The sequence below is a fragment of the Gymnoscopelus braueri genome (assembly GCF_963280865.1).
Source record: "Gymnoscopelus braueri genome assembly, chromosome: 7".
Lineage (NCBI taxonomy): Eukaryota > Metazoa > Chordata > Actinopteri > Myctophiformes > Myctophidae > Gymnoscopelus > Gymnoscopelus braueri.
This window is the reverse complement of record NC_137608.1, coordinates 3,928,705-3,949,135: the sequence shown is the minus strand read 5'-3', so window position 1 is coordinate 3,949,135 and position 20,431 is coordinate 3,928,705. Positions and strand designations below refer to the sequence as shown.

The 20,431-nt window shown below is 39.1% G+C and overlaps 1 protein-coding gene across 2 annotated transcripts; it reads left to right on the top strand.

Moving 5' to 3' along the window:
• Positions 1–8,308: 8,308 nt before the first annotated feature.
• On the top strand, positions 8,309–20,047 carry LOC308088114 (uncharacterized protein). 2 transcript variants are annotated; one of them, XM_080432476.1, is made up of 4 exons: positions 8,309–8,475; positions 13,436–13,534; positions 15,493–15,594; positions 17,237–20,047. In XM_080432476.1, the coding sequence occupies exons 2-4, from the start codon at positions 13,468–13,470 to the stop codon at positions 17,587–17,589; spliced, it is 522 nt and encodes a 173-aa protein (XP_080288602.1). In that variant the 5' UTR covers positions 8,309–8,475; positions 13,436–13,467; the 3' UTR covers positions 17,590–20,047. The 2 variants fall into 2 exon arrangements, with proteins under 2 accessions (XP_080288602.1, XP_080288603.1); XM_080432477.1 differs by lacking the exon at positions 13,436–13,534.
• Positions 20,048–20,431: the final 384 nt, after the last annotated feature.

Sequence of the window (20,431 nt, the reverse complement as noted above, 5' to 3'; positions counted from 1 at the left end):
CTGTAACCTTTTCTTGCAGAGCAAAGGCATGCTCTGGGTGTGCATGTATGAGGCCGCAGAAAATGTCAGAGTCTCTTAGATCTTGCCTCAGAGTGCTGAAGAGACCGCTCTCCTTCCAGTGAAATTTAAAGGCTTCGGTTACCCTGGACTCCATTTTCAAAATTGTTTCTCTGAACAGTTTGGATGGTTCTATCAAGTTTGAATCTTGTGTGTATCTTTTCCTCTTCAGAAAAGAATTGGAGTCACCAGAGGTTGCAGAGTAGTTGTGGTCACTGGAATTGACATGAACCAGCAGCTCCTCACATTTGCAGCAGGACAAGAGAAGTGGGTCTTGCTGCACCTGTCTGACCAGCCATCCAGAAATGTAGGTTAGCACTTCATTTTTGATGCAGTCTGAAGCTACAGTCTCCACAGTCACCGCTGTCAGGTCTTCACACTCTGGAACGTACTGTAACATAAGCACAAGTTGAAACAACTTGATGAATTTAAATTGTCTGAAGCAAATACAGTTAGGTGATTCGTTTTTAAATGCATTAATTGCTTTACTTGACTAGGAAAGAACGATTGAGTGTAAGAAGTACATTTTCCAAGGAAGACATGCACATTTGGCAAATATAACAATTATGTGCACAAAATGCATCACCATATTTGGTGTCTTCCATAAACAAATCTGTATGTTATGCACCCAGGTGAAAACAGTGCAGTGCAACAAAATACATTTTTTGACTTTTCAGTATGTCCAGTAAATGCAATTGTAATTTGTCAATTGTATTTACACTAGGAAGCTGTATATTCTGCCAATATTCTAACTTATAAGGTGAGCAAATGTCCACATTTATTTTCAACACTCACGTCGCAGGCAGCATACACAATTGATTTTTGTTGATACACATTACACACCTTTGAAGTAGATGCTGTTGGGGGGTTGGAGACATCAGACTGGTCAGTACATGGTGGATTGATCTGTTTGGCATTGAACAAAGGGACTTCGTCATCCATGAGACAGTTGCTTCCCATGCTGTTTGTCAGACAAGCAACAGAGGCACTTTTGAGTGCTGCAGCAAACTCTGTGCTCGTGGGATTGTACCGATGTCCACCCTTGCCACGGATCACAGAGAACAAATTCTGGGGGTGGGGGAGACATGAAATGGCTTAGAGTAAAATATTAATTACCATGTTTATTCATAATGTTATTCTTACTTATGTTCTTACCTCGAGGCAGTCCTGATTTAGCTTGGCTGTGCACAGGAATTTTATCTCTCCATGTTCATTCACCAGCTGCTGCACAATGTGGAGGACACTTCGGATGCTGAGAATTAAACCTCGCTGGCAAGGGGGAGTGAATCCAGGCCTGTATAGTAATATTACAGAGAACTCAGTGATCTATTGGATGAATGATTATGATGATGGCATACTGTCAATCAATCACTGTACAAATCTAGATGTGTCCAATACTCTGAGGACTATTTCATGGAAATATACTGCATACTTCCACTTACTCAGAACATGCAAATGATAAATCTTATGAGAATGAAAGAAAAATTACATTTGTCCATTGCCTTTTTCTGATCACACCACATGCAGTGTGTTCTAACCAACCTGAAGGTCCATGAAGAGATCCATTGAAGGCTGTCCGTGAGGACCTTCATCGGTTCATCATCACCTCTTTGTCGGAGGGGTCGGCACCAAGGGTTGGAATGAGAGAGGCTTCTGAAAAGTATGTGTTTGCTGATTAATAAAGATATAAAATGTCACCTTCATTGACTAATATTAATAAAACAAACAATACAAATTTGTGATGATCAGTAGCCATTTAAAATAGAGTCAGAATTAGTACCTTGAATTCAGTATGTCAAATAACCTGTTCATGTCCTCAAAGAAGTCTGCTGTCTCGTGTGCCTCACTTGGTAGCCTTTTTAAATCAATCATGGTCTTCATCCCTATATGATTGTTTGGTTATTACATTACATCTTGTAATACAGGTGAATGTGTTCCAAACTCAAACTCATCTGTACCCAGATGCATCATAAATTGTTTGTCGATTACCCACCTGCAGCCACAGTGTGACTGAAAACTTGAGTTGCAAGTCGAACACGCATGTTGGTGAAAGGTGGCAATTCTATGTGTTTCTTTGACAACTTTGGAGCCAGGCGGACACAGTTCTGCTTGTCCTGAGCATAAAAGTCTTCCAGGTGTTTCCACTTGACTTGTTTTGTGCCCATCTGTAACACAAGATGGAAGTTGGTGTGATACATGTGGTTCTTAGCGATTGTCTTTACTATACTTCAATGTCATTACAGTGCCAGGAATGTCTGTGACATCACCATGGTAATTCAAATGTACTCAATTTATGTCCAACTTGTATTCCCACTAATACCACAGTAGGTGATAAACAGGTCTGGGAATTAGCTGAATCATGTATTGTATTTGTATTTGATAATGAAACTAACCCGCAGACCATGTTTTTTAAGGTTGTTGCGAATTGACTTCACAAGATGAGGCACATCGAATATGAGTGGAATTCTTTTCCCCTCCACTAATATGCAGTGTGCCACATCTGTTGCATCTGCCGAATCCAGGCTGGCTCCCAGCAACTTCAGTGTCTTCATATTGGTTGAAGATTGGTCACAGACCACAGAAATGACCTGTTGTGAGACACACGGTGTACATGTTAACATAATCTCTGTAACATTTATGTGGAGTATGTACATAATATGTAACTTAAGTATCTACATAATATGTGAAAGACTTACTGTGAAACCAATTGCTGTTAGGCGCCTTACAGCCTCTGGCAATATTGCTGCCAACTCTTCTCCAGAGAGAGCACTTTTGCCAAGGAAGTATCCTATGGCCTGCAGTGAGTAGATGAATACTGTATATTAATTTGTCCTGAACACACAATCATTCCATAACGTCTCAGCATACTGTCTCTCCAATAAAATGAGCCCTTTCAGTGAAATGAACTGTATCTTGTATGTGTAGTGGTCACTTTCTCTAAGCAGTATAGAATTAACATCGACTCACCTGCTTCCACCTCGAGGCCACTCCTCGAGCCATCAGTACCATGGCTTGGTTAGCCACCTCTCCTTTTGCTGTCAGACCATTTACACAATCCTGTGCCCTATTGTAGTCGACATGCTGTTTTATTGCCATCTCATCAAAAACAAGGGAAACAGCAAGCTCACTTGGCTTTACCATTTTCCCTAGCCTTTCCATGTGGATGAGGACAGCATCAAGGAAACCTGGCTATAAAACGAAGGAGCAGTAGCACGTTAGTGTAATGGAATGACAAAAACATCTGGAAGGTCAATGCAGGAAGGACACATTTTCATAGATTTGTTATGGCTGAACAAAAGCACAGCAATACTGTTATGAACTGCAACACATAATTTTGTCATGATCCATTCTTCAACTACTTACATGGAAATGGCTGAAATGACTATTTATGAAGCATCTCAGGGTTGTTGGGCATGGAAGGACAAAGTGCTTCCTCAGTGTCCTGTAGGCATTGGGGCTGTGATGAAGAATCTTCACACCCAGCTGTTTGACAGATTTTGGGAATGCCTTTCCTCTCTGGTTTCGGCCATGGGTTTTCAACTGATGGTCTATGAACTCAGCAGTCACTGGAGGAAGAGCTTTCAGGGCATCAGGGACCTTCTTTTTCGCTTTAGCCTTTTCAGCTGAAAGCCTTGAGAAAAAAAAAGGTTTTCTTTTTAAAGACAGGAGGAAAGTTAAGCTAAAAAGTTAAGATAAAAACACACAAAGCACATCAGCTCTACTGTAAAGGAATGCCTACTGTGCTTTAAGGCTTTTGACTTTGGCTTGCAGTCTCTTTTTGCTGGCCTTTTCCCGATTAAGCTGTGCTCTCATCCTCCTTTTCTGCTGTATATCTGCGTTGACTTGTTCTTCAAGGACAAGTCTTCGCTCCGTTTCCAGTGAGAGTTCTGGCCGTTGCTATTGTTAAGAAAGGAGCATTGAAATCCATCTTACAAAATAGCAATCTTAATTCTAGTGTTATACATTGTATTCTTCATTTGTAACCACCATTAAATGGCAATGTTTAGTATTTCAAATGGACTTATTTAACCACCTTACCTCAATCAGTAATTCTTCCTGTATTGGCTCCTGTATTGGCTCCTGTATTGGCTCCTGGATTGGCTCTGGGTTCCCAGATTGGTCTGGGGCAACTTAAAATAAATAATGCTGATAATAAGTAAAGATGGCAAGTTCACCTTTCTAAAACGGCATGGGTATAATGATGTTTTTTCTGCGTTTGTATTTTTTACAGGTGCTGCCAATATTGGTCTGGCCCACTTCAACCCTTAGGTCCCTAAAAGATGGAGATAGAGCCTGTACTCCACCTAATCTATTGATGTTATTACTTGCATTTACAGAATCTATACTAGAAAGAAGATTTTTTAAATTGTTTTACTGTCACCCGTTACCTACCAATGCTATGGAGGAGTCCACGTAGCACACGTCTACCAGCAGCTGATGGTGGAGGATCGGCACAATTCAATGTTGGGGTGGCATCGTCTGTGAGACGTTTTCTCACTTTCTGCAAAATAATATTCACATGAAGACCTCTCGTCTTCACACTAAATATTCTTCATTGCACTATTCCATTCCCCCCCAGAATGATTCTAGGATATAGTGAATATATAGTGAATGTACCATTTGGACAATCATGTGATTTTCAAAGTGGTCCTCACAGACTCCATAGCCTCCTTTTCGGAGGGCATCTGAAGACAGGATGGACAGGTCTGGTCTTCTGATGTTGACCAGCCATCTCTTTCTCCTATGTAATTAGATAAGATGGTATGGTAAGGAGAAGTTTTTGTCTTACATAATGTCACCTGTCTTACTTTGCTCATCATGTGCATTCGTGTATTTTCTTCATTAAAGAAAATAAATGCTTTACATGTTTGAAAGTGCACTGTTATTGGCAAATATGCTTTTAAGAAAAACCCCACAAACACACGTATTATTCAGTCTTATGCTAGATGTGCTCCTGTTTCTGCACATTGTAACAGGGCCTTTTATTTATAATGTATATATTTAACCACTATAGACTATAGTGTGTTTAGCATGTTCATGTGTAACCCCTGTTGTCATGGAACATAACTCATAGTTCATTCAGGTTTACATATATGCAGCTAGTATGACGTGACAGTGGCCAGCTAATTTATTACTTACCTGTCAGCCTCCTTTGGGAAGGAAAACACAGATTTTTTTCTATTATTACAACCTACTGCTGCACAAAGTTTTGGCATTGTGACTGACTGAACAGAGACTTGCATGCTGACAAACTTGTCTTTATATAGAAAAGCATTTAATTTGCTCAGGTGTTGTGGATGACCTGATCCCAAATCAGACCCCATCAACCAAGACATGGAATGGAAAATTCCATTGGAAAGGAATGGAATGGAAAATGATATTATTGAGCCTTGGAACACACATTTTATTTATTTTTTAATATGTCCATAATTATTTCACATACTATATTCAGAATCTCAGTGTATCAGTTTTTAGAGCATCTTATGGGGACAAAGCATAGAGTTAAAATCTAATATAATAATAACATATAATCTAAGGCAGAGGTCTTCAACAGGGGGTCCGCGATCCCTAGGGGTGGAGGTACTGCAGGGGGTCCGCGAAATTGTTTGATTAAAAAAAAAAAAGTTTAAAAAAAGTTTTAATATTTTTTTCCCCAAAAAATTTCAAGATGTCTTTAAACATAACATGACATATTTTAATAGCTTAGTATTGAATGCACAATAACATGGTATGTTTATACATATTTTGTAGAGATAGAAAAGGTCTTTTGCACACCTACTGGGACAACCTGTGGGTAGGAGCAGGCTCCAGGCAACCATTTGTTCATGTTTATACATATAAAACACAATTTTATACATAAATATACGATATATGTGGTGGTAGGGGGTCCCTGCTCCATCACCCCATAAGTTTGGGGGTCCCTGGCCTGAAAAGGTTGAAGACCCCTGATCTAAGGGACAGAGCCCTCTATGTCTCGTCCGTCAGACTGCAGATGGACCCTTCAGATATCTTCCCAAATCTCGCGAGAGTGTGTTGTTGCTGGTATAGAGAAAAGTCGATAACAAAGTTGATTTTCTCCTAAGTTGTGTCACAAAAAAAAAAGCAATTTTAGTATGAAAATCGTGCATATTTTTTGTCTTGTGACGATTGTCTCCAATATTTAGTTCAGTAACCATGGAGCTAAAGAATGGTTCAGAAGCTGTGTTCACGTTCACTCTTCCATTGGAATCAATAGACTCCAACTTGCTTCCTGTCTCCTAAAAAGGTGTCCACCTACGTCACGCAGAAAATAGGAGAAACAGGAAGTAAACCGGAGAATGCGCCTCTTGCTATTTTCCTCTTGGTATCTATGGTTCACTGACTGTTGATGAGCTCCGTTCCGTGAGCAGAAATAGGACATCCGGTTTTCGAGCTAGCAGAAATAAGGTTTCCGGTTGCCTTCAAAATAAGATCGTGCATTTTTTATGTTTTTAAAAAAAGACACAATTGTATTTAAAAAATACATTTATGATGTACAGTATGTCTTTTTAAATGGCTTATACTAGATCACTTATAAGTGCCAGGTTGTTCCAGTTTGAAATTGGCTATTGACCCCCATTAAAAGTGCACTTAGCACTGTTTTGCACTTTAACTGGATATTGATTTCTATTTGTTACATATATGTATTGTTTTTGTATTGTTTGTCCATTGTTGTAATAATGCTGCCTCTAGGCCAGGTCACTCTTGGAAAATTATTATGATTTGTTTATTGCAGAAGCAAATAAACAATGATAAAAGAGACCATGCACAATATGCTACAAATAATAATAGTAGAGTGTAGGTGAGATTTAAAAAAAAAAGAATGATTTGGGGTTTATAAAGTTGATCTCAGGTATTTAAAAACTAAAATACAACACAAGTGCGAATGTTATCAGAAAAAATCATTAAAAATATATATTATTTAACGACATACATACAACATGGAAACACAGGGCACGTGTGACATACGCACACGTTCAGGGAGACCCCCTCTACAACACCACACTCTCCGCTAAGCCAGACAGGTGTATTTGGAAAAGTGGCGGGCCGTCCAGTGAGGTCAGGGGGCAGAAAAGGGACATTTTCAGTGCATAGACTCCACAAATTGGACGCTGGACACGAGACAGCTATTAGTTAAATTGGGTTTGTGTTAAATATACTGCAGTTCTCGCATTAATTTATATAGTAATACCTATCACCGTCATTTGACTTTATTTGACTCTGAGTGAGCAAAACTGTTACTTGAGTCAGTGTTTAATAGCCTACAGCCAGCAATTGTTTCTAATTATGACAAGCACAATAACACAAAATAATAGTCCTGTGTAAGAGTCACCAATGTCATCAATGTGCAGTGATGGAAGCTCAAAGCTGTGATAGATGCAGTGCTGAAACTATCCATGATTTTGTAAGTGATTATTCTATAGATTACTTTTCAGATTAATCCAATAATATATATCAACGAATTGATTAACTTGTTGTGCAAGACTAGTGAAAATAGCTGATCTACAAGCTCAAAATGCATCACATCTTGATTCGTTGTGAGATTGTACATATATTTTCATTATTATTTATTATATATATATATATTATATTTTTGCTTATAATGACATGTCCAACATAGTGATCAATTATTCGATTAATTTACTAAATTATTGATTATCAATAAAAAATATAAATAATTGATTCCATAATGTTGTTGGATTAACTGCTGCAGGTGGATGTTCTCTTCTCTACAGGTCTGGAAGGTCACATATTGTCAGTCGTGTAAAAGTATCAATACTGCAAGGTAGCAATACTCTGTTACAAGTACAAAAGTTTTGGTATCAAAATATACTTAAAGTAGAAAGTAGTCATTATGCAGTATGTCCCGTTTCATAAGTTTTCAAATGTATAACATGTATACAAATCTTTTGAAAATGGCAGATCTACAAGTACGTGTGAGCTTTTAGATCGGCTATTTTCAAATGGCCGGAATGTAGAGGGTTGAAGTGGTTAATGTATGTTTTGTAATAATAATAATAATAAAAAAAAGAACATGTAACTTAAGTTTTCAAATAATTGTAGTTGAGTAAATATTTGAATGAACTTAGTTACTTTCCACCACTGCATATTGTAGTACTGTTACTATATACAGAATGGACAGTACCCGAGACCAACAGTAGGGGGCATCAATACTCCAACTGGCGTCTAGACAAAGTGGTCGTCAGAAGAAGAACATACCCACAATGCAGTAGTGAAAACAACATGGTGTGTTGACTGACTGTTGTTGACACTTTAAAATACCATAGATTTATATAAAAGTAAAATACAAAGAAAAGTAAAACGTGTCGTTTCTAAACAGTGTCGTCGTTAAGCAGCAGGAGGGCGTTTGTTAGCAGCTCAACCACTGAAACACAGCAGGTAAAGATCAACTCATTCATGTTGGGTTTCATCTATTTATAACATTTAAGATGAACGGATCGTGTCTTGTTTAATCTTTGTCTTCATTAACATCATTTAAGTTGGAATATAAATCTAATTAGTCTTAGCTGTTAGGTTGTTATAAAGCGATCATAAACACAAACAATAGCTCCATAGTACCCTTAGATAAAGACTCTCGTAGATGTATTTGATCGATTTTGACTTTTTTGTTTTTTTTGTTTTACAGGACAGATTGTCCTGGAATGTCACTAGTAAAGCCTGTATTTCTCCAAACATGTACAAATGCAAAATATAAGGTGATTACCCGCTTGCCCCAAATGTTTACTTGGTGTCCGGCGTGTTTTTGCGATGTATTAGTCCATATTCTTTAACAAAGAAGTGTTTTAATACCCTTTGTGGACGATTCTGTCGGAAGTTATCAATGGGCGTTAGTGAGGGGGCGCATCTGGTGAAAGCCGGAATTACACTCAACGTAAACAAAAAGTAAACGAGGAGAAAAATGGTGTTCGGCCACAAACGGGATTAAAACACTTCTTTGTTAAATAATATGGAGTAATACATTGCACAAACAGGCCGAACACCGAGTTAACATTTGGGGCAACCGGGTAAGCACCTTTATAATTTGCATTTTTACATGTTTGGAGAAATACAGGCTTTGGAGCTTAAATTCCAGGGGAATCTGGGGGGTGGTAGCTAAGACTCGTAGAGATAAAATTGTCAAAATCGTTTAAATACATTTACGAGAGTTTTTGATTGATTGCTTGAATAATTTATTTAGAAAAGACATGGAAGTACAATTCACAATACAAGGTCATCTAAAATGGATCGCTCATAAAAGCACAATGGCTTATATTTTATTTAAAATGAGATCCCACGCACTCAAATCATGATGACATTTAAGAACACAGACAGATATACACTACTATGCAGAACGTCATGCAATCACCTTACAGGTTACTGGTATGACTATGAAAAACAAGAAATATGTACAATAAACGAGAGTCTTTATCTAATATAGCTCCTTAGCAGCAGCAGCAAGACATTGATATACATTGTTTTGTAGCATGTTGTTGTTGACGTCACTGTTATCATTGTAACCCTATAGTTACATCGGTGTTTTATAGCATCAGTGGTTAATCTCCATAATAAGCAACAAGGTGTAAACTTATCTTGTAAAACAGTAGGATCTTTACTCTGTCCACAGTAATGTTAATGTGATTGTCAAGTGAAGTTAGAGCTCCATGTCTTCATGAACCATTGAATCCTTATCAACTAAACATTTGTCATGCTGTAGTGTGTCAGGCCTAGAATGACCATCCAGGAGGTAATGCATGGCATTGAAAATAGTTTCCCTGTCTTATTCATGGGCTGCAAATTGACAGTTTAGCTCCAAATTCACCTTTAATTGACAAAGGTTTTCTTCTAATTTCTTCAAATTATGTAGGGATGCATCTGTAGCAGGGCGGTATGAATTAATATATCTATATAGCCAACTACGCCACCTGGGGAGTTGCACCCCAGGAAATATGTATAATATAAACCAGGAAATATGTATAATATAAACCAACCGCCTGAACATATATTGCTCCTCACACAAGTTTGTTGGTACAATTAATTTAAAGGCAGAAACAGTGTTTATACAAAGTACAAAAAGCTTTATTGTATTTTAAAATCAATAATAAAAGAGCATGACATTCATTAGCTAAAACAATATAATTATGCACTTAATAATAAAACCTATTCGCCTATTAGGTGTACCAAAAAATCCTGAAGGGGGCGTCAACAAGTGTCTTTTGGTAGCGGCGGCCATTTTGGGAGGATTGGGGCTGAGGGTTGAGGGTACATAAACAGCTTGTAAACAGTGACCCGACCGTGTTTGTTTTTTAAACTCACAGTCTCAATGGTGAGGACTTGCTCAGTTCATAAGTGCCATAGCAGGTCGGGTCGAGGTAATGTGGTAGATAAAGCAGTACAATTTGTCAGCTTTAATTCCAGCATAGAGGCAACATCACGGAGCTCAAATAGATGTAGTATGGCTTGGATCTCAGCTGTACGACGCATAGAATTAACGTTCAACAACCTGCCCAAGTACAGCCGTGTTTGTTCACTTCACTTTCTCAAAGGTATTTTTGTTTTACCAAAAATATGAAACTGCTATTTTGTCTCTGCTAACTGAAAGTAACTAGGTAATGTAACTAGGATGGTCCAGAGTGTTAGTGACTTTTTTTCCCTCTCTAACGCACTGACAGGCGCGCTGCTCTGCTCATAGACCGAACATTCCACTACCGTGCGAGGTCTCCAACTTTAATACAAATAAACAAAGCTATTTTGCTACTCACCGAAACTTTCAACAACACAAAAATGCCTTTGTTTCGGTGAATAGTGAAATAGTTTTGTTTCTTTTTTTATAAAGTTGGAGACCTCACACGGTAGTAGCAGCTCGCCTGTCAGAGCGTTAGAGAGAGAAAAAAGTCACTAACACTCTGGACCACCCTAGGCTATCCTAGTCTAGTTACATTACCTAGTTACTTTTAGTTAGCAGAGACAAAATAGCAGTTTCATGTTTTTGGTAAAAATGTACCTTTGAGAAAATGACGTGAACAAACACGGCTGTACTTGGGTAGGTTGTTGAACGTTAAATCTTTGTGTGGTACAGCTGAGATCCAAGCCATACTACGTCTCTTGAACAGTGGTGGAAAGTAACTAAGTACATTTACTTAAGTACTGTACTTGAGTAATTTTTTTTAGGTATTCGTGCTTTACTTGAGTATTTCCAATACTTTTACTTCTACTCCACTACATCTCAGAGGCAAATATTGTACTTTTACTCCACTATTTGAAAATTTTAGTTATGTACTAGTTACTTTTCAGATATAAATTATTATATTATGAAACATACATTAACCACTTCAGCCCTATCTTATACCTCGGCTATTTGAAAATAGCCGATCTACAAGTTCACAACGCGTCCCATCAAAACGCGTTGTGAGCTTGTAGATCTGCTATTTTCAAATATGTTATACTTTTACTTTTGGTAGTATATTTTGATGCCAATACTTTTGTACTTTTACTCAAGTAAATTTAGAATCCTGGACTTTTACTTGTAACACAGTAATTCTACATTGCAGTATTGGTACTTTTACTTAAGTAAAACATTTGAGTAATTTTTCCACCACTGCTCTTGAATACATTGTTAGTCTCACACTGTATTCAATCTTGAAGAGGAGAGCTGCGACATGTGAACAGCTTTCTCATAGACAGCCACACATGTGCAGTGTGCACTGATCACTATGTATTCGGCAAAGAAGTTAATGTTTACAAACACAAACCACCGTCACTCTCTAGTCTTAAGCGCGTCTCTATGTACAGTCTGACCCCCAAAGGGCTGGAGCGTCGAAAAAGGGGGCGTGGCTAACATTTGGTGACGCAACGTTGTTACACCTAATAGGGCCAGTGCTGGGGGTTAAGGGGGAGGATGAGCAGGCCGGCTGACCCAGAGGAGGGGCACCCCAATATGACACAGCAATACAGAACTAAATGGACTTCACACTAAAAGCACAGCAAACGGGGGGAGGAGAATTACCACAACCCAACTGGGCAGCCGTCACCTGCTCCCTCGCGGGGTCCCCAGCCACAGGCCTGCAAGACAGGAAATAAAGCTTAGGCAGTGCAGGGAAAATAGATTTATATATATTATTATAATAGGATGCCGTCTGTAGGCCTATAGTCTCACCAAAGTAAACCAACCAAATAACAACACTAAATAAGCAATAATAACAAATAACAAAAGCAATAAGGCTATCCAGGCTATCCCAGCATATGTGCCGATGATATGAAATTTGTCCCTGAGCAAGACTCTTAACCCCAATTGCTCACAGGTTCTCATTGGAAACAAGACCGCAAGGACTTTCATGAACGACCTGTTAAAAGGAATTATCCTTTTATCCTTATAACACTAAATAAACAAGGAGGCTGGCTGTGAGCCTGAGAATGTGGTCCGATGCCTCCGAAAAGAGTACGTTAACCTTAACCCATATACGGGCATAAGCTCAGCTGGAGGGGAACCTCAGAGTAGAGCGTCAGTGTGAGAGGGTTCGTAATGCGTGGGTAATTCAAAACCCGCAAAGCAGCAGTTGGGTATCAGCCTGAAACGACAAACGGCCTCGTCATTCTACCATTTATCATACTAGTATTCATTAACTCATTCACTGCCACTGACGTAATTGACGTAATTATTCCCGTTTACCAATCCTGCCACTGACGTAAAAAACGTATTTTTAATAAAAATAAAAAAAGAAGAAAAGCTGGGCAACGCAGGTGCGCTACAATCAGGTTGATTCCATAGGTGGATTGGCAGGTAGCGTCCCTCGATGACGCAGCCCAGCTGGGGTCGCTGCCCCACTGACTCTCCCTGTTGAGGTCATAGACATATAAAGGTAGACGCCTCCTCTGGCTCTGAAGCGTCGGCACGGCGGGCGCGCTTCCGCTTCCTGGGCAAGGAAGCTTTTGTTCATGGGGGACAGCTGGAAATTTCCGCGTGCGTCACAGAAGGGGGCGTTCAGTAGGCCAATGAGAGGCAGGTGGGGGCGGGACAACTAGATTCTGACAAGTCCTGGAAAAGACGCGCTGTGATTGGCCAGTGCCCGTTCCCCCCATTTCCGGGGGGGACGGGCACTGGCCAATCACAGCACGTATGGCGGCCACCATACCAAACAGGTCGCTCCAACGAACTGCAGAGGCCAATGATGTATCTAGGTTTCTATATCTATGGTTGAGGTGCTTACCTGACAGGCGGTTGCCTAGCGACACTCCACAGTTTACTGTACAAGTTTTGGAAAAACATTCTTTCCCCTTATATTATATTGATACCCAATGATCATGTTTTAGGGGAAGTAGAACCATGGAACCCTAAAGTCCTTATTCAATTCCTTCATTTCAGACCAGTGTGTGGAGTCCAGACTGCAGGTGAAGATGAACTCTCCAGACTCAGCCAGGGACATTTCTATTAAACAGGAACCTGAAGACAACCCACACCTCAGTACGTTTAATGTTCTATCTCTTTCTTTCATTGTTTCTGTTTTATTGTAGAGCTGTCGCAATATACATTTCTTACTATGCAATAATCATATATATATGACAATATCCCGATGATTAAACAAATTGGTTGTGTTGTCTTGCGGTGCACACACCATAAGCACCGGAAGGGGGGGTCAGAAGGGCCTGAACGTCCCCCCACTATTTAACAATCGACTTGTCGATCTTGCAGACCGCTGGTCTATTTATTTTTATTTGTTTTCCCCACCGGCGCTGGTCCAGCACCCCATTGATCCCATTGTGTTGCGCAATCGTTGTTGTGCATTGACTGCATCGTTGCCTCTCGCCGCAATTACCGTTCTGTTACTGGCTATGTGTGCAACGTTGCTCTCTCATCGATCAACTAGGTGCCAGACGAGCTAATACACAACAAATCGTTGTTCTTTGTATTCTGCCTGTGGGTGTGAAAGAAGCAGATGCCCGTGGGGCTCGGGCTGCAAGAATCAAGTGCTGCTGTATTAGACTGACTGACCAGGGATCAGATTACTGCAGCTCAATATAGGCTATGGGAACAAAGTTGTTTCCCCGTCAGTTAAAGTGAGAGCAGAGAGCGCACACACAAAGCACATCAAACCTCCGTGGAATCAAAGTGCACCGTGGCATGTGTGATCTGATCATGGATTCCTTATTCATCGAAGTGAATGTCTCTTCTTGTTTCTTATTGTAGGCTGCTACAGCTAGACTAGATTTCATATTTCATATGGACTATAGCTGACATCTCGCCTATACTGTGTTAGAACAGCATTTTAGGTTTGTCGGGTCCATAAAATAATGGGTGTTTTTTTCATAATTGTAAGAAGGCAAAGTAAAAATAAAAAAACATTGATTAATTGAGCAGTCCTACTTTGATCACTGCCCTCACAGAGGTCAAATAAAGGCTGATTATGTGATCCCATCCCTACTTGTGAACATGTAGTTGTAACATGGGGATGTATTTTGGGTCACAACTCAGTGTTTTAACTACACTTCTTTGCGCCATGTGCTTCCTCTGTTTTACATTAAATCATTTCTACAACTCATGAAACATCAAAGTCTGTACGGCCCTATAGTAATCACTCTGTCTGTGCATGGTTGCAGGAACATGAATAACAGATTGGCTACTTTCACCTTATTCACTTAAGGCCATTATTTGCATCGCAGGAGTCCATCTTTTGACACATTTCCGTGTGTAGTCTTAACTCATTCAGTGCTAATTGACCTGTAACACGTCCATTTTTTCCGAAGCCTAGAGTGCCAATGACGTGTAACATGTCCAAACAGTGTTTTCAGTGTTAACGCTAGATGGCGCTGTTCCCCAACCTGTGATCCACCATTTCACTCTCAGGCACACAAAGAAACAGAGATCATGTGATCGCAAAATCTCAGTCACCATTCGCTTCCTTGTTATTCGATTTGGGAAAATGTCTGTATCTTGCCTCCCTTGTTTTCCTCTGAATGTTTGGCCAGACATGCTATTTAGAAACGATCGGGGATCAATCATACCGGAGATAAATATTCTGTGACTACTTGAAAAGGTAAGAATAATGAGAGATCGCACTATTGGACATTAATTATTTACTTGGCACAGAATGAGTTAAGTTGTTAAGCATGATTTCCTAATATGAATAGTATAATTATCAAAAAAAGGAATTATAAAAATTCCAAAAGGGTAGCACATCCAAAAAAATCAATTAAATGGAGGACAAATTACTCTCATTTCCACTTTTTTTATTAGCACACCAAATGTTTTTATTTTATTTAAATTTTCTTATTTATGAATACTATAATCTTTGCACCCAAGATTCATATGTTGGAAAGTTGGTCTTAGGCCATTTTGCCTTTAGCATCTGCAAATATTATTGTTATTCTTTACACCACTAGGTCTCCAGTTATTAAAGTCCTTATTCAATTGTTTCTTTTCAGACCAGTCTGTGGAGTCCAGACTGCAGGTGAAGATGAACTCTCCAGACTCAGCCAGGGTCATTTCTATTAAACAGGAGGAACCTGAAGACCACCCACACCTCAGTAAGTATTGTCACTATACGATAATCTCGGCAAAAAATATAATGACAATGATAATATCTGGATATTCATAGCCATCATTAAATATCACTCAATATTCCTTTTTAACATGTTTTATTCTCATTACAATATCCAAAAGCACGTCCTCTTTTTCACAAATGCAATACAAAAGAAAAACTGCAACAAATTGTACATTTTTCTACAGAGTGGCCGTAGACCAAAGCATATATCACATACTTTAAATCACATATGTTGTGTGACTGTTATAAATATTGAGCTCGAAAACTCATGTGTGATTGGCTCAGAGACACCCAACTCCTGTTTCACTGGGTATTATGTTAAGATATGGTTGCATCTTCATATAATAGATCCTCACTAATGCTCCTGATAAAATGGTGTAATTTTTTTCTACTCAGTCTGTGTCTCATAGGAGGTCTTTGGACACTTCAGAAATCCATCTACCAGTGACATGATCATTAGGAAGGTTTCTTAGTTTTTCTTCAATATTTTTTCATTTTATTTTTATTAACGCGAGAACAATGGCTTCCATTATAGCATGCTAACTTTCCAGCAATACAAAGCCTGTTGTTTCTATTAGCTTGGATTCCCTATCGATGATGTCACTGGTAGACGGGTTTCTGAACTGTCCACAGCCCTCCTCTGAGACACAGACTGAGTTGACAAAAATGTTGCCATATTATCATGAGCATTAGTGAAGTCCAATTATAACAACATTTAAATAAGTATCTTCTTTTTCTATTTCCAGATTTCAGTGAATGGCACGTCACTTGAAAGCTTACAGTCTGTACTTTAATAATATGTAAAAAACTGAATAATATAATGACCATGACTTAGAGCGCATTCTATTAGATGTGGAAAAAAGCTTGCTTGACCTATTGGCAGCATGCACAAGAAATGTGGCATGATCGGTACAGTGGTTTTTGAAATTAGCCCCAGACACACAGACAGATTCACAGACTCATTTCTAGACATACTGTACAGGGCCTGGTCGACAGATTCACAGACTCATTTCTAGACATACTGTACAGGGCCTGGTCATAAGAATAAGTGTACAGACATTTTAAACTACGACCCATTAACTTTTACCAGACATGTCAAGCTTTTGTGTTTGGAGGTGCTTCTGTTTCATAACGTCATGCACTTCGTGACATGAGCTATGATTGGTCTACTTTGGAGGTGACATACATACATACTGTACATGCAGACAAATCCAGTTGTGTATATAGCTTGGCCTACAGCCTCACTTACTCCCAAATCAGAGATCACATATTGATTGATTGATTGATTTAATACTTTATCAGTCAAACAAGGTAAACAGCATGGAGGTACAGTAAAACATTTAGGCTAAAAATAACTCAAATTAAATATTTGTTCTATCACCGTAATTCATTTGTTGGGTAATATAACTAAATATATAGATTCAGGTTACTTTTTAAAATATATTTTCTATAATCTTGCTTACACTTTCGAGCCTGCTTTAGAGTTTCCAGAACCACCTGTAACAACTTGTACTTATTTAGTAACTGTTTTGTCAGTCTTAGTAGGTAATAGCTATGTACATGGAAGAATAGATAGACATTTTAGGAATCCGGTGTTCACTATCATGTTATTTTCCTGCTCCTAGCCATCCTGCACATGGTTGTGTGTAAAGAGGAGGTTTCTCCTGAACAGAAGAGGAGCCCCAGTCTGCTCCAGGAGGAACCAGAGCCTCCACACATTAAAGAGGAACAGGAGGAGATACTTCAAAGACCAGAGGAGCCTGTTGGGTCAATGTTGACATTACTAGCAGTGAAAAGTGAAGTTGATGATGAACACATCTCTTCACACTGCTCTGAAGTTGAAGTTGAACTTGAATCTGACACTGAAGTCACTGAAGACAGTGATGATTGGGGGAGACAAGTGGAGGTGTCCTCACTGGAGAAAAACCTTTCCTCTGTAAACTGTGTAACAAGAGTTTCGATTGTTCAGGTGACCTAAACAAACACCAGCGTGTCCACACTGGAGAAAAATCTTTCCATTGTAAACATTGTGACAAGAGTTTCAGTCGGTCAGGTGACCTAAAGAAACACCAGCGTAGCCACACTCGAGAAAAACATTTCCATTGTAAACATTGTGACAAGAGTTTCAGTCAGTCATATGACCTGAAGAGACACCAGCGTGTCCACACTGGAGAAAAACCTTTCCATTGTAAGCATTGTGACAAGAGTTTCAGTCGGTCAGGTGACCTAAAGAAACACCAGCGTATCCACACTGGAGAAAAACCTTTCCACTGTAAACATTGTGACAAGAGTTTCTCTCAGTCAAGTCATCTGAAGACACACCAGCGTATCCACACCGGAGAGAAACCTTTCTACTGTAAACCTTGTGACAAGAGTTTCAGTCGATCAGGAACCTAAAGAAACACCAGCGTATCCACACCGGAGAAAAACCTTTCCACTGTAAACATTGTGACAAGAGTTTTTTTCAGTCAAGTTATCTGAAGACACACCAGCTGGTCCACACTGGAGAAAAACCTTTCCATTGTAAACATTGTGACAAGAGTTTCAGTCGGTCAGATGTCTTAAAGAAACACCAGCGTATCCACACTGGAGAAAAACCTTTCCACTGTGAACACTGTGACAAGAGTTTCAGTCTGTCAGGTGACCTGAAGAGACACCAGCGTATCCACACAGGAGAAAAACCTTTCCACTGTGAACATTGCAAAAAGGGTTTTACTCAGTCATCTGACCTGAAGAAACACCAGCGTGTCCACACTAAAGAAAAACCTTACCACTGTAAACATTGTGACAAGCGTTTCAATCAGTCAGGTGACCTGAAGAGACACCAGCGTATCCACACAGGAGAAACATCTTTCCACTGTAAACATTGTGACAAGCGTTTCAGTCGGTCAGATGACTTAAAGAAACACCAGCGTATCCACACTGGAGAAAAACCTTTCCGCTGTAAACATTGTGACAAGAGTTTCTTTCAGTCAAGTCATCTGAAGAAACACCAGCGTATCCACACTGGAGAAAACATTGTGACAAGAGTCATCTGAAGACACACGAGCGTATCCACACTGGAGAAAAACCTTTCTACTGTAAATATTGTGACAAGAATTTCACTGATTCAGGTAATCTGAAGAAACACCAGCGTATCCACACTGGAGAAAAACCTTTCCATTGTAAACATTGTTACAAGAGTTTCTTTCAGTGATGTCATCTGAAGACACACCAGCGTATCCACACTGGAGATAAACTTTTCTAATGTAAACAATGCGTCAAGAGTTTCAGACACTTAAATGACATGAAGAGACACCAGCGCATCCACTCTGGAGAAAAACCTTTCCACTGTAAACATTGTGACAAGAGTTTCCGTGAATCACGCCAACTGAATACACACCAGTGTGTCCACGCTGGAGAAAACTCTTGTCACAGTGTTAACAGTGTGAGAAGAGTTTCAGTCAGGTAAGTGCTCTGAAAAGATATCGGTGCATTCACACCAAGGGAGAGGGGAAAAAAACGTTCCACTATAAATCAGCTCACTGGGAGGATCAAATTAAACAGCTGTATGTTGTCAGGGAGTTGGATAGACAAGCAAAACTGAAGTTTCCATTAGGACTCATCTTGTTGAGTCATTCTCCATCTCTTTTGTTTTTCTTATTTTAAAACATTACTACAATCTACAAAAGTTTAGTGTTAACGGTAACTTTTTTTCTTTCTGAAATGATTGTGTTGTTATTTATTTATAATATAAATGACCATGTAAACCATATTGATCATATAATCTAGGACTGTTTTTCCGGAATTTGAGTTTTTATATCATGATTTGATGTCATTGTGCTGTATGCATGTGCAATGAATGGGGCACCATTTCAATTACCTTTCTACATGTATGTTTTATGAATTATGACAGTAATTGTTACAATTAATGAAATAGCTATGATCATTATTAAGTTGTATCACATTATTAAATTGTGACGTGAATCTGATTCAGAATCAGCTTTATTGTCACATAACAGGTTACACTCCAGGAAAAAAAAAGTGGGTGAAATTCGTTTTTGTGCAAGTTCTGTCGTTTTTATTTCCATAGAAAAAATTAAAGGAAGAAGAAGAAGGGGGGCGGCAGGGGGAGAGAGATCAATCAAAGACTAACAAATGATCTACATATTTACACATAGTACCTGGGGTAAGATATAAAGGTGGGTGAGCATAGCAGCAGATGTATACTGTACATGATATACTATGGAGTGGACGTTAAGGTCTGTTAAGTATGTCAATCAATCAATCAATCAATCAAACCATTGCAATTATTTTAATTATATGCTGGTAAACTGAGGGATGTATTTTTTATGATTTATGACTAATAATTACACCTAATGTAATGACTATGATCACTATTAAGTGGTATTACATGATGTTTGATGTGATAGCAAATTAAAGCCTGTGCAATGCCCTATAGCACACACAGATGTGCAAGATGTTTTATTACTATGCAATAAGCCTAATGGATTATTATCAAGAAAGTGAAATACAAGCTATGATCTCTCAAAATAATTAAGGGAACACATTTATCCCTTTAATTCTTTTGAGCAGTTTTTGTTAGCAGTATATACAGATCGAGATGGCTTCGAACGAATGGCTTCGAACGAGGACGGTCGCATCTTTTATCCGCTCCTGGATTCTACCCCGCGCTCTATTCTTCAACGGCGGAAAAAACACCTTCGCCTCAAAAAGATCATCACTGCCAGCAACAATCTGGTGCTGTTCTACGCTGCTATTTTGCAAGGATTAATATTCATTGAATCCCACAATGTGCAGCTTCAACGGAGAGCGAGTCC

Bases quoted from the DNA above. Each gene is read 5' to 3' on its own strand.
- LOC308088114 (XM_080432476.1), top strand. From the start codon at position 13,468: ATGAACTCTCCAGACTCAGCCAGGGACATTTCTATTAAACAGGAACCT. The intron at 13,535-15,492 runs GTACGTTTAATG...GTTTCTTTTCAG, and splicing joins TGAAGACAACCCACACCTCA to ACCAGTCTGTGGAGTCCAGA. The intron at 15,595-17,236 runs GTAAGTATTGTC...TCCTGCTCCTAG, and splicing joins TGAAGACCACCCACACCTCA to CCATCCTGCACATGGTTGTG.